Raw genomic sequence first — 17,746 nt, 5'->3', positions numbered from 1 at the left:
ATGTGATGAATTATAGTGATTGAATTTTGAATGCTATACCACCATTGTATTCCTGGAATAAACTCTACATGTTTGTGATATACTATAACGGGATATAGCATCTGTTAATATTTTGTTTGAAGTTTCTACATCTACGCTCACGAACGAGACTGGAGTTCTGTCTACACTTTTCCCTTCAATTTTGAGGTGGAATTTTTTACCCCAGCCTGACCCCCCTTTTTATCCTATATATAGACTTGATTCAATAGGCTTTGCTTCTATTATTAGCTTAACAAACTTTCCCCTGGGACTTCTATCTTCTCTCTCACTGACAATGCAAAAAGCCTTCCTAAAAACAAAGCAATTGTGAGCCAAATCCCAGTTCAACCACTCACTGAGAATGTGTCCAATGACAAGGTACAGATCTTCTCGGAGCCTTTCCTCATCAATGAAATGGGATTGAAACGTAAATTAGATAATAACATACAAAAGCACCTGGTACAAACATACGCTGAATAATTCCTATTTCTCACTACCTCTTCTATCTACTACCTAAAAAGTTGGAAACACAGAAGAGTATTGGCTTACTTACTTACTTACAGAGTTTAGGCAACAGTTAAGATTCAAACCTGAAAAATGAACTAATTGGGATGGGAGAAGTCCATTCTTTTTGCTAAACTCTAAAACACAAAGCAGTTATTTACTGCTCCTGCTAAGTTTTTAAATACAAGCTCCTAGATTCTTTTAAATTAGATAAACATTGCTAGAATTTATCATCCAAAGTGCTACAGTTCCTTCCCTGAGGCTTCAAACTCAGGTGTTAATGTTGTAGTAAACATTTGGAAGTTGTCCAGAAATATAGCCTCTCTCCCATATATAACGATATTTATGTAAAAAAGTCAGCTGGGAAGGACACTTTTAAATAAAGTTCCTTTTTCTAAAAATATAACTGCCGTGCTATTTGTCAGTGCACAGTAAACATATAACCAGATTCTAGAGTAGCAATGAGGATAGGAGGTTGGTGGTGCCCTGAGATTATGGTTTTTATCTCCAAGATGAGAATCAGATAATGGGCTAGGTTTTAAAGATATCAAATACATCAGGGCCAGAAGTTCAGAAAAATTGGGCTGGGAAGACTGAATTCAAAGAAAGCAGAGATTTATGAACATCAAGAGCAAATACTTTCATTTGTTGCCTGGGGCATTGGACAGGTACCACCCTACTTGTCCCCTGGCATCCCTACCCCAAGAGCCGATTCTGGTGACAGCCATGCATGACATCAGAATGACCTCCTAACTAAACCTGGACTTGGCTGAGGCTGTGAATCCCCGGTGGAGTAGAAAGGGCATAGCCTTAAGTTTGATAGACCTGATCATAATTTCAGCTCTGGCACTTACTAGCAGCTCAGTTCCCTCATCCATAACATGGGGCTGGTAACCAACCTACCTAGAAGGACCGTTGTGAGAATGGAGGGATGTCAGCTAACGCCTACGAAGTTCCTGTTGCAGGGAAGGTGCTCAGTAAATGGTAGTGGTTGTAATAATGATATCTATAGTGATAACAATGGCAACAATTATGATGACAGCAACAGAATCAACACCCATAGCTTTGGGTGGTGGGGTGTTGAAGGATCATTTTTATTCTATAAAACTATTACTCTGCTTCCTGAAACAGGAGGAGTAGCCCAGCTGGTTCTTGCCTAACATCCAGACTGTAATTTTATGGATCTCTGTGCCCAGACACGTGATCTTAGTTGAACGAGTCATGTCTAATTTCCCCAAAAGCAGAGCCTGCAGAAAGGACTTTGGTGCAGGTAGTTCATATAGAAGGTGAAGGAAGCAGGAGTGAAAGGACTGGGGTAGAATGACAAGGGAGAAGGGAGAAGGAAGAATCAACCAAAGAGTGTATTTCGAAGTCACTGGCATCAGTACCCCTCTGAAAAGTGTACAGGATGCCTTCCAGCATTGTCCATGAGCACCCACCCCTCCACAGGCTGGGGATTGTCTCCAGGAGCACTAACTTCCCTGCACTCCAGGCACTTGGTTGCTGGCCAAGTCTTTTCAGAGCTTCAGAGAAGGCCTTGAGGCAGTAAATGGAAAGAAGCACAGTACACTGGAGGTGGACACTCACTGACAGGATGACTGTGTTCTCACACTTGCCACTGCTTATCTGTCAGCCTCCAGAAAATAGAACATGAACCCTGATGATAAGCCTGTGTCAGGGCTCTGCTGCTTGTTTCTGGGAACTTCTGTCTGTACACCTGACTCATTCCGCTGCTATTTTCCTGCCACTTGCTCCACCCACCCAGTGGACTTCTACACCCCCCACCCCCTCAGTGCTGACTGCCACTGGAACCACCACTAAGCTAACCATACTACTTACAAAATTCAGCTATCCTGTAAGACCTTGCCTTACCCTAATAGACAGATCCTGTGAATGCTCCAGGTTGTTCCCAATCTCTACCTTCCCTGGAGAAATGGGATATCAATATTAAAAGTAACCATTTATTTGGGGTGCCTGGGTGGCTCAGTGGTTGAACCTCCAACTTCAGCTCAGGTCGTGATCTCACAGCTCATGAATTTGAACTCCATGTTAGACTCTGTGCTGACAGATCAGAGCCTAGAGCCTCCTTCGAATTCTGTCTCTGACTCTCTTTGCCCCTCTCCCACTCATATTCTCTCTCTCTCTCTCTCTCTCTCTCTTTCTCTCTGTCTCTCTCTCAAAAATAAAATGAATAAACATTAAAAAATTTAAGAATAAGTAACCATTTATTGAATGTTATGTACCAAGACCTGTACTATTTTTATATGGATTTCCTTCTATGATACCTGTAACAAGCCTAGAATGTAGGCACTATTGTTATTTCCACTTTTCCACAGAAAAGGAAACTGAGTCTTAAAAATTTTGGGAAGCTTGTTCAAGGTCACACACTAGTAAATGGTGGAAACAGGAGTCTAATGATGACCTTGAACCAGTAGGATATTCATATTTGAAATAAGGATAAACTGATCCATATAACTGCATGGATGAATGTCAAAACTATGCTAAGTTAAAGAAGCCAAACTCAAAGGGCTACATACTATATGAGTTCATTTATACTATATTCTAAAAAATGCAAAACTGTAGAGACCAGGAACAGATCATAAGTTGCCAAGGGCTGGGGACGGAGGAATGCAGTTGAGTACAAAGGGACACGTGGTGATTTTTGTAGGTAGTAGAAATATTTTGTATTGTGATTGGTTATATGATTGCATGCATTTGTCAAAACTCGCTAAACAATACATTTAAAATGATAATTTTTATTGAATTTAAAAAATCTTTTCTTTTTTTTAATGTTTATTTTTGGGTGACAGAAACAGAGAGCATGAGCAGGGGAAGGGCAGAGAGAGAGAGAGAAAGAGACACAGAATTCAAAGCACTCTCAGTGTCAGCACAGAACCCAGCAGGGGGCTCGAACCCTCGAGCTGTAGATCATGACCTGAGCCAAAGTCGGACACTTAACTAACTGAGCCACCTGGGTGTCCCTAAAATATACTTTATTTTCTAAAGAGAAATAAAGCAGACAGTAATTTTCTTCTTTCTGGGTGGGGGAGAGGCAGAGAGAGAGGGAGAGAGAGAGAATTCCACACAGCCTCCTTGCTGTCCGCACAGAGCCCAGTATGGGTCTCGAACTCACAAACTGTGAGATCATGACCTGAGCTGAAATCAAGAGCTGACATTTAACTGACTGATCCACCCAGGACCCCAACAGTAATTTTCTTCTGATTGCCCCAGCAATTGCCCAACTGTGGGAATAGAAGGGAGCAAAAATCAAGGTTTCAGAGGCTTGGTGGAATAAATGAGCTAAGGTGAGAGCTCAGCATCAGGTTGCAAAGATCTGAGGAAAGAGTTCAAGGAGAGGAAATGGAAACAGTCAGCTTAACTTTCCCAAAAAGCCTGGAAGTGTGGGAAAGACAAAAGATAGACTTTGTGGGAAGACAACAGGGACAGAAAAAAAATTTTTTTCACTCAGAATGAGAAAATTTGAACCTCTTTACTTCAAGGGAGAAGCTCCTCAGTGAAAAAGAGATTAAAGGTGGAGTTTACCCTCTTGCACTGTTGGTGGGAATGCAGATTGGTGCAGCCACTCTGGAAAGCAGTGTGGAGGTTCCTCAGAAAATTAAAAATAGACCTACCCTATGACCCAGCAATAGCACTGCTAGGAATTTACCCAAGGGATACAGGAGTACTGATGCATAGGGGCACTTGTACCCCAATGTTTATAGCAGCACTCTCAACAATAGCCAAATTATGGAAAGAGCCTAAATGTCCATCAACTGATGAATGGATAAAGAAATTGTGGTTTATATACACAATGGAGTATTACAGGGCAATGAGAAAGAATGAAATATGGCCTTTTGTAGCAACGTGGACGGAACTGGAGAGTGTGATGCTAAGTGAAATAAGCCATACAGATAAAGACAGATACCATATGTTTTCACTCTTATGTGGATCCTGAGAAACTTAACAGAAACCCATGGGGGAGGGGAAGGAAAAAAAAAAAAAGAGGTTAGAGTGGGAGAGACCAAAACATAAGAGACTGTTAAAAACTGAGAACAAACTGAGGGTTGATGGGGGGTGGGAGGGAGGGGAGGGTGGGGGATGGGTATTGAGGAGGGCACCTTTTGGGATGAGCACTGGGTGTTGTATGGAAACCAATTTGACAATAAATTTCATATATTAAAAATTAAATAAATAAATAAATAAATAAATAAATAAATAATAAATAAATAAAGGTGGAGTTTACCCATGTATTTGCCATCTCTAGCACTCTTTATTCCTTTATGTAGATCTGAGTTTACATCTATTTTCATTTCATTTCAACCAGAAGTCCTTTAGTATTTCGAATACTGCAGGCATGCTGGTAATATATTAATATATTCACTCAGCTTTCATTCATCAAAAAAGTGTTTCATTTCACCCTCATTTTTGAAGGATATTTTTGCAGGATATAGAATTCAAGATTGACTGTTTTTTATTTCTTTAAGAACTTTAAAGTTGTCATTTCATTGTCTTCTGGTTTGTCTTGTTTTTGAAGCCAGCAGTCATTCTTATTTTTGTTTTTCTGATTGTAATGTGTCTTATTGGCTCTGGCTGCTTTTAAGACTTTTTTATTTTCTCTAATTATCATTAATTTATTATGATGTGGATAGATATAATTTTCTTTGTTTTTATCATGTTTGCAGTTTATTGAGCTTCTTGGATCCATATGTTGATATTTTCATCAAATTTGGGGTAATTTTAGGCATTATTTCTTTAAATATTTTTATACCTAATCTCCCTATCCTCTCCTTCTGGGATTCCAATAACCCTTATATTAAACAACTCACTGTTGTTCCAAAGATCACTGAGACTCTAGTTCATTTTTTTTTTTTTAGGTTTTTCTCTCTGTTTCATTTTAAATTGTTTCTATCACCCTGTCTTTAAGTTTATAGACCTTTTTCTTTGCCATACCCGAATACAGATATTATATTTTCCAGGTCTAGAACTTCCACTGGATTTTTAAAAATAGTTTCTTTCTCTGCTGAGAGTCCTCATCTGTTTACCCATTATGTCCATCTCTTCCTTTAAGTCCTTCAACTTGAGAGTAGGTGTTTTAAGGTCTTTGTGTGGTAATCCTGACATACCCATCATCTCAAGAAGTCTTTCTTTTGGCTGTTTTTTCTCATGATTATAGGTCATATTTTCCTGCTTCTGTACTTGTTAGTAATTTTTTATCGTATGATGGAAATTGGTGAGTAACTGAATTTGTTATCTTCTAAAGAGAAAGGAGTTTTGATCTAGCAGATGGTTAATTTACTGGTATATCTACTTCTTTCACTTTTGAGGCTTGTTTTCTAAGCTTTCTTAGGGTGAGTCCAGAGTAGCCCTTACTCTAGTGCGAAAGTATTTTTCTCCTAAGTTGTGGCTTTTCCACAAATATAAATTGTGAATGCCCAGAATGGCCAGCAAGGTTTCTCAAATATGGATAGTTGGAAGTCCTACATCTTCAGCATTGTATGACTTCTGCACTCTCCATCCAGCTCTTAGCTCCTCAGTAGCTATATTTCCCAGGTTTGTGAATTTCTGTCCTGCACATGTACAACTTAGTGTTTGGGCAAAGACGTAAAGGGACTCCTATGCATATTTATGAAGTTCCTCCTTTGTGGCATTCTTACTAGTATATTCTTACCCATTGACCTCAGCATCTTCAGGTTCCCGTTTTTGCCTCCTTAGCTGAGCCAGACTGTCATGCTCTGCTGTCTTCCACCTTCCTATACCACAGACCAGAAAATGCCCAGGACAAACATAGGGCTCACCTCTTTCCCTTATCTCAAGGGTCATATTTTTGCTGTCTATTTTCTAACACCTGAAAATTGGTGCTTCACATATTTTACCTGATTTTATAGTCACTTATATTGAGAGGGCTAGCCCAGTGCCATTTATTCCTTCAGAGTCAGAAGCAGAAGTTGTGTTAGCGTGTATAAATTTGGAGGTTGTCTATAGATAAAACTATCCTATTGTCTTCTCTACTTCACATTGCCTTCAAGATAAAAACTTTTTATTAAGACATTAATATCCCTTCTGATATGCCTGGCTAACTGGCTTCCTCACTGATCATCCCTTCTTTACAAATACACTCTCTCTCTCTCTCTCTCTCTTCACTTTGACCTACCTTGTGTTTTACATGTACTCCTGGCTTTCTGGTATGCTATGCTTTTGCACATACTGGCTCTTCTACAAAAATACCCTCCCCTTTCTCCTTAATTGCCTTGTCAACTCCCACTTATCCTTTAGAAGGTAGCTCAGCTATCATCTCCTCCAGAAAGCTCTCTCTAGTACAGTCTGGGTTAAATATCCCTCATGTGTGCTATTGTGTCACTCTGCTTTGCCTTTATCCAAGCTATATTATGTACACTTCATTGTAATTGCCTGTTGTGACCTGTCTTCCATACCTTCCCACCATCCTCCAGACTGAACATCTTAAGGAGCAGGACTAAGTCTGATTCTGCTCAGAGACTCCAGGGCCTAGCACAGATTTTGTCAATCTTTTTCTATGAAGGACCAGATAGTAAATATTTTACAGTTTGCAGGCCAGACAGTTTCTGTTATAACTACTCAACTCTGCCACCGTAGCAGGAAAGCAGCCATGAACAACACATAAATAATTGTGAAATATAAAACTTCATTGGAAAAAAAAAACAAACAGGCAGTGGGCTGTGGCTCGCTGGTTTCTAACCTAGCATATAGTATTCCTAGTAAACATTTATTTAGTGAATGAATTAATAGAATATAATATTATTATTGGAAACCTCAGAGGAAATGCAAAAGGATACAACAAATTGTGTCAGTGCAAGGGTTTTCCCTAGAATGGAAACGTGACACTTTCCTTAAGACCTTAAGGAAAGAAAAAAGACTAGCTGAATTAAGAAGGCAGAAAGATAGAAAGTTGAGGAATTTCTGGCCAAATTGACAGATCTCCCCATGCAGGGTTTTTTCCAGGAGGCCATACCAGGATGGGATCCTGAAAAACAGAATAGCTTGGTCAGAGTGAGTTCCTGAAGTAGCCAAGCACAGGAAGAGCCAGAGGGCAAGTACCAGCTGCGTTCTGGGCAGCACCCAGGGGCAAACCCAGAGGAGCCAAGTTCTGTAGCTGAATCCAAGGCATCGAAACCCCAAGCAGATTCTGGAACTGAGCCCAGGGAGAGAATAACAAGGGCAAGAGGGAAGTGAGATCCAAGACAACTTTTATGAATAGGGCTGGCAGGTCCACAGCATTTTTCAGTTGGTCACTGGCTACATGATGCCTAGATAAGTCTGTGGTTGGGTTAACCTTGGTCTTCTCAGAGGAGTTAAGTGAGAAGGTTGTCCATTTAGAGATGAAAGGACGAGAAGTGTCTGGAACTTAGGGATTGGAGAAGCTCTGGTTCAGCAGATCCATAAGGACCCATCCAGGGCTAAAACCCAAAGATTTGCTGAGATACATTGGGTGAGGCTGAGGTTGGGTAATGGGAGTTTGTAGCAATGTAGACACTGAGGTTGTAGGACATTCTCCAGTGAAGCGCCATGAATGTTATGTCAAGGAATTATATGGATGACTTTCTGCAGGACTGAGATTGGCAAGGGAATGCAGCCACTGGCAAAGCAGGCTAGGAAATCTGGGCTGTTACTGAATACCTGTCATGCACAGAACACTTCACAGAATCCATGTACATATAACATGCCGCCTTCTGCATAAGACAAAAAGCCAGACATGGTTCTTCTTTCATCAGTAATGGTCTTTTAGGCATCATTGTGAATGTAGGCATCACTGGTGATTTAGCACCAGCAATGACAACAGAAAAAGTGTCAGAAGTGAGGTTACTGCACATATATTCAGTATATCTCTTTGGAGGGGCTTTTCACACAAATGCACCCGGTTGGCTATCAGTATCTCAAACTCGCATGTCTGATCATTTCCTCCTCCCAGCTTTCCACCTGGACCCAGGTATGTGTAGGCCACTAGAATACTGCTGGAGCCAGAGAGAGGCGTGATAAACTAAAGAGCTGTGTAGCCTTATCTGAGAGCCAAAGAGGTTAGCAATAGTCTTCGTTTCTCTGCCCCTCCCCCTTCCCTCAAGACTAAAGCCCTAGAGTTTCACCAAGGACCTCAGCTGTAGCCTTCCTAAGTATTCCTTTAAGAAAGCCACAAGTATGTACCTTGTCTCTCTATCCCCAGGCTTCCTGATCTTTCCTCCTTCTCTTTCCTCCCTTATTTCCTGGAGGGTGCTGGGGCCCAGTGCTGAACCTCTCTATGTCCCAGCTAAGTGGATATGCTAACCACCTTATTCTCAGGCCCCAGACTACTGAGTCCCATTTAGATGATTCCCTCCTGGTTTTTCTTTCAGTTTCAGGACCTTGTATCTGTCATTCTGTCATCTCTACCCACCAATTCTAAACCAAGCTGCCTTCCAACCACCTGCTCAGATCTTTTTTACTTCCCATGCCTTCCAGAAACCTGTCTGGATTTGCCCCCATCCTATTCACATTTAATTTGACTGGCTAATATTTATCAAGCCCATTTTATGTTCCAGCCACTAGTCATGACTTCGTGGACTTCAGCCTCAGAACCATACCAGGAGACTGGTCATATCAATATCCAGAGGAAGAAAATGAGGTTGAGAGTGATTACTGACATATCCTATCTAGAACTGAGCTTCAGAACTAAGCCTAGAACACACAGTGGTCTGATTCAAAAACCAGAGCTTTAACTACTTCACCAAACTGCCTCCCAAAGACTGTCCAGTCTTCCTTCTTATTGGCTCATACCTCTGATCCTGTGTTTCTGTTTCCTCTCTTCTGTTCCCAGAGTCAAACCCTACACAACGCACGCAGGAATTGTTGCAGTGTCTCCTCACTCTGGGCCTTCTCCCTTCCCAACACTGGGCACATCCTGGATGTGGTGTGGTGGAGTGGAGAGCGTGGCTCTGGCACCAGACAGATTTGACCTTGAATCCCAGTGTCCTCACTCATCTACTCTTTGATCTTGGGTTAGCTCACTTAACTTCTCTGAGTCTGGGTTTCCACATGTGAAAAATGGGAATTCTTATAGCCTCTTTATCAAGGAAGTTGTTGTTGTTGTTGTTGTTGTTGTTGTTGTTGTTGTTCTTCTTCTTCTTCTTCTTCTTCTTCTTCTTCTTCTTCTTCTTCTTCTTCTTTTTCTTTCTTTCTTTCTTCTTCTTCTTCTTCTTCTTCTTCTTCTTCTTCTTCTTCTTCTTCTTCTTCTTCTTCGAGTGTTTACTCAAAATATAGATAATGTAGGTCAATCCTTAGCACAGTGCCTGGCACTTAGTGAAGGGTCAATACATGCTAAGTATGGGCATTTGATTCGTCCCAGAAAGAAACTTCCGTCATGTTTCCCTCCTTTCACAGTGGGCACTCAGTATCCTTCTTGACCCAGTCCTGACTTTCTCCTTCATCTTATCTCTTTGCCTTCTCTACCTCAAGTCCACCAAATAGTCTCCTCTATTTCCTGACCTCTCGGTGGGATGTAGGGAAAAGAACGTGTGCTCTGAGGTCAGGCAGACCTGGGTTTGAACACCAGTTTTGACCTTTGCTAGCTTTGTGAGATTTGGCAGGTTCCTTAACATCTCTAGGTCTCAGTTTTCTTATCTATAAAGTGAGAATGAGGTTGTAGTGAGGATTACACCTACGAAAGCATTACACCTGACACCTCATAGGTGTTTAATCCTCATATGTATGTCATTATCAGAACCCCTGCTCCTCCTGTCCTGCCAATCTTCCCGTGGGAGCCTCCTTCCACTGGACAGTCTCAATGATCTTCCATATTCTTTTAGATTCCTCTTACAAATTCCCATAATGCTTTCCATCCATAATAGTACCGAGACCTTTGCATTGTATGGTTCTTTAAAGTTTTCGTAGTTCTTTCCAAAACCAGCCCAATTAATTTGTACAACTCTGGTAGATAGTCCAGCTAGTAATTATTACCCCTATCTTTAAAAGGTAAACTGAGGCTCTGAGAGAGTGAATGACTGATTCATGGTCATGCGTAGAGGTCTGGAGCCCACTTCTTCCGGCTCTTGGTCACCAGTGCCTCTCTTCCTGTACCATTCTGCACCTGAGTGACTGCCATTCACCTGAAGTCATCGCCCTTTCTAATGTCGTGGATTGTTTTCCATGGGTACCTGCCTTGTCTCCCCAGGGAGAAGTCTGGTCCCTGCCCCTGGCCTAGTGCCTTGCAGATATCTGTTATATGGTTGATGTCATTCAGTGGATTGGAATTTGATTTAATGTGATATGTTGCAAGACCATTGTAGGAAACTAACAACTAAATTGATCAGAAAGTCGAACTGGTACAATGACATTTTATTCAAGTGTAAGGAACCACAAAGACAGATCCCACTCTTGCGACACCTGCCTCTCTTCACTCATGCCTTTAGACTTTGATTCCTTGGATTTGGGGACTTTGGAGTTGCCTGCTCCATCCTCTCTGCTCTGTGATCTTGTTTCTATAATATCCCTGACCATGCTGGATTGTGAGTAATCTGCTGAACCATCTGTTTCCCCACCCCCAGGCCATGAGTCCTTCCAGGGCAAGCACCTTATCCAATTCCTGTCAGTGTCCAGGACCTGCCACTGTGCTTGGCACATAGTAAATGGAAGTTGAATGAATAAATCAGAAAGGCCCATCTGGGTCCATCCCCTCATCTCCCTATGATTGTGCTCATTCCTATTCTCTTATTCCATAGTACATAGATTTCTTATCGCCTATACTGAATAAAAGGCAGGTTTCTTGTTTTACTCGTTTTGTAGCCTCCCTAACAACCAGGAAAGGAGGAAACTATAATTATTGAGTGTCTATTGTGTGCCAGTAGTGATTTCATATATTATCTCATCTTTTAAAAATTGAATTTAATTCTTATAATAGGTCAGTGAGATAGGCATTATCATCTTTGAATTACAGAGGAAGGAGCCGAGACTCAAGGAAATAAAGTAATTGGAATTTGACCAAGTTTACATAGCTAGAAAGTGGCAATGCTAGCATTTGAGTCCTTGTAAGACCAATGCCTCTCTTTTTCGTTGCTGCTTGGTGTTTGTTTTTTAACAGCATGCAGGTTAGCTGAGTGTGTTAGTCCAATAGGTGTCAGGAACTCTGCTGAGCTGAAACTTGAATTTAATCATATTGAATCAAATCTGTACAAGCCTGCTCCCAAATGCTTCGAGCACATATACTGCCACCTTCCCCTTTGACTGTTTGGGTGAAATGCTTTTGAAAACATGGGCTAAGCATTCTCAATGCATCAGACACAGTGCTAGGCACTAGGGACAGCACTGAGGACAGGTCTCCTCAGGGAGGTTATAGTCTGGTGGGGAAACAGACATGTAACAGTGATCATAAATGTTATCTGTGCCATGGGGAGACGGGAGACAAGACTTAGGTCAGTCTGGGGACTCCTGGGGGATTCTGGGTAAGTCATGAAGGAGGGATGAGAGTTGGCCAAGCCAAGCAGGAGGAGAGCATAGAGGTAACAGCGTGTGCTAAGCCCCTGAGGTGCAGAATTGCAGGCAGGATGGGTCTGGGAAAAGGGAGCATTTTGGTAGAACAAGGCAGAAGAAGCAAGAGACGCTGAAGCTGGTCTCCCTGTGTTCACAGCGTGAACCAAAGGTCACATGTGGCTCCCAGCCCTTGGCCTTACATAAGTAGTGCTCTTGGCTTAGATGACAACCAGGAGAGTCTCCTCACCCAGGAAGTGAGTTACAGAAAAAGCTGGCAGCATATCCATCTGTCTTCTCTAGGGAAATGATGGATGAACACAGGGTTTGCATTTCCCTGATGTGTAGGAAATAATGAGCAGGCGATTGGGCAGGCTTACACAGTGACATCATGTGCCTGGGGCAGGGCAGGGCAGCCCTCAGCAGGCTGGGAGGGTGGCTTTGTGCCTGTGTTCTTGATGGGCGCCTGGAGCAGAGGGCTCTGGGGTAGCAGGGAGCTCGTGTAAACCGGATCTGGCCCTGTTCAGAATGGTTTTCTTACGTGGTAGAGTAAAGCAGAGAGTTCTGTCACCCCGGGCCACAGGGGAGTGAGCTGCAGTTGTTACTTGTGTCCACCCAGTTCGAGTTTTCCTCCTCACTATGCCTGAAAATGTCCTTTAACTCAGGACTTTATTAACCAACCAAAGAATGGCTGAGAACTGGCCTGGTCTTATGATGGACTATATGTTCATTAACCAGCATATACACATATATATACATCAATACTCATCACAGGCAGAAACAAACCCAGTGAAGTGCTGATGTTGACTCTCCGTTCCTCTCCCTCCTCCCCCTGGCACTTAGAAAACCCCTCAGTCAGTTTTGCCTTGGTCCTGTCCAGATCTTGTTCTGTTCTCCCCCCCACATCACCCACTGGTTCCCTCCTGCACCTCCCTCCTCATTCATCCACATCACCCTGATGTCATCCTCTTCACCACGTCACCCTTCCCTCCTGTAGGCACCCTCCCCCGTGATCCTCACCAGACTGCTGTGGACCAGTCCCTTCCACATACCCAGACCACCTTTCCCCATCCTCTCCCGTGGCTAGTCTGCCTACCCCTCATCCTGGAAGGCACAGAAAAGCCAGCTCAAAGCCAACCATGCTTATTTCCAAGCGCTTCCCAAGCCCACACTCATTCCCTCTACCCTTTGCTCCTTGCTCTCCCCCCACAGCCCCACACTCCCCTTTTGCTCCCTCTAATGCATTCTTCACACGGCTGCCTAGATGACTTATCTAAAATTCAACTGCGAGTACGCCATTCCCCTGCTCAGGACCCTTCAGTGGTTTCAGACCCTTTCAAATGGCATCCAAACTCCTGAGGCATGAGAGGCAGAGCCATCCATGAGCAGGCTCCTTTCTACCTCCCTGGCATCATTTCCTACCTCTCCCCTGACAGTTGGTGACACAGCAATGCTAAATTACTTATGGCTCCCCAAACACACAGTGTTATTTAATGGTTCTGAGTCTGCCAGAAATAGCCTCTCCTCTCTATTCAGTCTTACAAATCTGATCAGCCTTTAAAAGTCTCGCTTCATCCCTTCCCCGAAACCCAGAATGATTTCTGTCTATTGTTGTCCTGTCTGCATATTCCCAAGACCTTCTTGTTTACAGCAATGGTTTTATTCATCCCTGAATAGCACAGGGCCTAACACAGAGTGGGGGCTTAGCCAGTGCTGGTTGAATAATTGTCCAATTACACTTTCTTTGCCACATTTAAGGGACTCGTGCATTAGCCACAGTCACACTGATACCTGCATTCTGATTGGCTTTCCCAGGTCGGGCCAATCACTGGTCTGCAATCATTGGTGGATCCCACTCCAAGAATTACGTGCTATGGGAGTACGGAGGATATGCGAGCGAAGGTGTCAAACAAGTTGCAGAATTGGGCTCACCTGTGAAAATGGAGGAAGAAATTCGGCAACAGGTAAAAAAAACAATCACAGAATGACCCCAAACCAGGAGTGCAGTCAAAACATCCCTTAGATTTCTTTCCTGGAGACTTGAAATTCATAGTACAATGTGCTGGAAAATCGGTGCCATAGGAAGCAAAATCTATTTGCTGAGTTTGGGGGTTTATGTCAATGTGAGGACAGAGACACACATGTCTATCCTGTTGTCTCAGATTTTCCCCAACTGTATTTGCATTTTCTTCAGTTTGTACTAAAATCGGCTGCTGTGGCCACGTTTTGGGATGTGGCCTCCTGAGAGTCAATGCAGTTGGTTATGGTTTTCTTGCTATGATCCTTGAGAGGGTCGCAGGAGTGACACTGAAGTTGCCCACACCAGAATCACTATTCCAAAAATACACTGCATATCAGCCCATGCTTTTTGCGACTATGCCTCGAGGTGTTTAACAAGTTAGTTGGTCATTAGTTGTAATAATTAGGGACTGAGGATCTTTTATGTACCACGTACTGTGTGCCACGGGGCCAGGAACTGTACCATTATCTAGCCACCCGCCCCCCCCCATCCCATTGAGAGTTAAGGGAGAAATAGCCCATCGTTCTTTTTGATTTGCTTGGCTGACAGTGCTATCGTCCCTCATTAAAAGCACTAGAAAGAGGCCGAAGAAGCATCTGGCAAGAAGAGCTGCCATTTTTCCACGGCCATTCACAGGCTGTACTGTGGAGAGGTGATGGGCCAGCTTCGGCTGGTACCACGCACTCGCAGAAGCCCTTCAGGCCTGAGAGGGCCCACTGGGCAGATACAGCTCACTGCTCACAAGTGCTCAGGAGGGAGTAAGAAAGGAGCAAGGGCGTGCTTGGAATGTGGTCATTTCAGAGCACAGGTCACTGCGAGGCTGTCCCACATCTCCTAAGACTGCAGGAGGCCCTGGGGACCTGTCTCAGGACGTGTGTGTGCCCACAGGCCTGAACAGCACAGGAGGGCAAGCTAAGCTGAGGCCCCTGGTGCCTCTCTGTGAAGTCTCCCGTCGGGACTCCAGGCTGCCCACAAACTTTAAACTGAATGCAGCACAGGTCACCCTGACTCCTCCTATAATCTCCTGAAGAATCCTTTTGGACCAGAATCCAAAAATTCCCAGGAATTAGCTTATGTTTTTTATTAATTTGATTTAAAGCCTTTTCTACACTCTTGGGAAAAAATGTCTAACCAGATGTTTCAAGATTGCATGTTATTCATCACAAGTGTATCCAACCAACTAGCTAGTATTTCCCAGACTCTGGCCAGCATGCTCATAACTCGCCTTGCTCATGCACATACACCTGTGAGGCCATGGAAGACACCACCTTTTTTTTTTTTAACTTTGTTTATTTATTTGTGGGAGTGCAAGTGGGGGAGGGGCAGAGAGAGAAAAAGAGAGAGAGAATCTCAAGCAGGCTCCACACTGTCAGTGCAGAGCCCAGTGCAGGGCTCAGACCCACAAACCATGAGATCATGACCTGAGCTGAAGCCAGCTTCGTAACCGACTGAGCCACCCAGGCACCCTGGAAGGCATCGTCTTGGTCCTAATCTGTCCAGCCTGTCATGGGGGAGGATCCTTTGCGATCCTGAGGGTCCACGTTCCTGGTTCTCAAGCACAGGATTCTGGTACACTGGCTTGGCAAGTTCCGTTGTGTGGTATGATAAAACAACACACACACACACACACACACACACACACACACACACACACACACTACAAATAATAGTTGAAACACTGAAGTTTGAAAATAAATTAGGTCAAGGTCAAGGGCATCTTCTTAATAATGCCAGTCTCATTCGGTGTCCTTCTCGAGAGATTCCTGGAGAGAAGGGAAGCATGTATGAATCATGAGAAACTGGGACCAGTTGTGCCAGCAAACATTATTTATCATGTGTCATAGCAGCAAAAAGGTTGGAAGCTGATGGATGGGGCCCCCAGCCTTAGAACATCCCCCTTAGGAAAACATTCTTTGCTTGGTGTGTTCCTAACCAGCACACATGGGATTAGCTATCTAATCCCACAGTCTGCCTATCCCAGCTGGCTAGTATTCCTGACATTAAACCATAATAGGTTTAATTATGAATACTGCACCTGGGAGTTAAAATCCCACTGAGCATTATCTCGGGGTCTATCACTGTCTTTCAGGCCCCCTGGTGCGGGTGTCTACTTTTAGCACTCATGTCTAGTCTGAGAAGACAGTAGTATTATCCCTGTTTTACCGATAAGGAGACTGAGCCCCAGTCAACAGCCAGAGAATACTGGAAGTTAAACCCAAATCTGTCTTGCTCCAAAGCTTGTACACAGTACCATATATATAATTTGCAAGGCCTAGTGCAAAGTGGGGCCCCTTGTTCAAGACTTAAGAATTCTAAGATGGTGCTGCTGTAAGAGATGATGTAAGAGAGAGATGTAAGAGAGAGAGCACGCGCGCATGTGAGTGGAGAAGAGGCAGAGAGAGAGGGAGAGAGAATCCCAAGCAGGCTCTTCACTGACAGTGCGGGGCTCAATCCCACAAGCCATGAGATCATGACCTGAGCCGAGATTGAGAGTCGGACACTCAACTGACTGAGCCACCCAGGCACCCGATGCTGTGAATTTCATAGCATGGGGCCCTGAGAGTCTGCTGGTCACACACCCTTGAAGGTGGCCCTGCCAGTCCACTTGCCTGCCCGGTACAGCTGCCCCACAGAGAAACCCCTCCCACCAGCCTCTGGAATAATCCCTGTTTCCAGAGCTCCACTAGCAGTGCATCAAGCCCCAGAGCCCCTTGGAAAGTCAGCCAGAGAGAGTGATTTCCAGGCCCCTTTAGTTCCAAACCATTCATAATTCTCAATATTGTTCCCTGCGAACACATAATTTATTATATTTTTCTGTAAGTCAGGTAAGAAACAACATAAAAAAGAGCAAGAATATGAATCCTTCCAGAATATAAAAGTGTCCTCTGAATAACTGGGAACTTGTTTGAACACATCTACAAACTAACACAGTATTCTCAGCCTTTAATGCCTTATATCCTACCAATCACTCTATCAAAGAACCTGAGTCCAACCAGGATGGGGGGAAAAAAAAGCCCTTTTTTCCCAAGAAAGACATTTATATGCTTACTAGCATTCTCTTATTATAGACTTATCGCTCACCTGTAAGTTTCAAGGGCATTAAAAATCACAGTAGATATTGTTGGAGGTAAATCTTATGCTAATGGCTTTCAAACACAAATGAACAAAAATAATAACCCCATTAGTAGTGGAAAATTGTAATAATATTGTTAAGTATAAATTTTACTGTTACTCTAACTGCAAAACGGCAAGAAAATTAATGAAAAATCACCATCACGTTATTGGCTATACCACTGATGGCCAGAAAGAGACGAGGAAACGCCCAATGCACACTTCTTAGTGGACAGACAGAGTGTCCTGATGACCAGTGGGGACTGTGGATTAGAAATACTGAGCTCAGGCTAGACCGACAAGTCACAAAGAGGTAACCCGAGGCAGGTGGAGGCAGTAGAGAATGTTAGATCAACTTGTAGGTGGACCCAGGAACTAAAAGTGAGCGGATATTTGCTCACTGTTAGGAAAACGTTGCACTGAGTCCGTTTCCACTTTATCAAGCACACCCTTAGGCATGTGTCCAAGGCATCTGGTTCTCTGCCAACGATGCCCATTCACCGTGTTAGTCATGCTAGAAACCTGGGCATCATCCTCGACTCTCTCCCCTGCCCCAACTTTTGCCTTCTGTCCTAAGTTCATCCAGTTCACTCCCTCATCACCACTGCTCCACTAAGCCGCCCT

The 17,746-nt window shown here is 43.5% G+C and overlaps 1 protein-coding gene across 4 annotated transcripts in view; it reads left to right on the top strand.

Moving 5' to 3' along the window:
• Positions 1-17,746, top strand: part of SPON1 (spondin 1) — a 257,912-nt gene that overhangs the window by 132,409 nt on the left and 107,757 nt on the right. For all 4 annotated transcript variants that reach the window (XR_008290454.1, XM_027073076.2, XM_053203462.1 and 1 more), the window contains exon 6: positions 13,807-13,955. Coding sequence is in view for 3 of the 4 variants with exons in the window: in XM_027073076.2 (XP_026928877.1) it covers positions 13,807-13,955 (149 nt within the window). In the remaining variant the exon portion in view is untranslated. The remainder of the gene's footprint in view (positions 1-13,806; positions 13,956-17,746) is intronic.

The sequence above is a fragment of the Acinonyx jubatus genome, chromosome D1, assembly GCF_027475565.1.
Source record: "Acinonyx jubatus isolate Ajub_Pintada_27869175 chromosome D1, VMU_Ajub_asm_v1.0, whole genome shotgun sequence".
Taxonomy (NCBI): domain Eukaryota; kingdom Metazoa; phylum Chordata; class Mammalia; order Carnivora; family Felidae; genus Acinonyx; species Acinonyx jubatus.
This window is presented reverse-complemented; position numbering and strand designations above follow the sequence as displayed.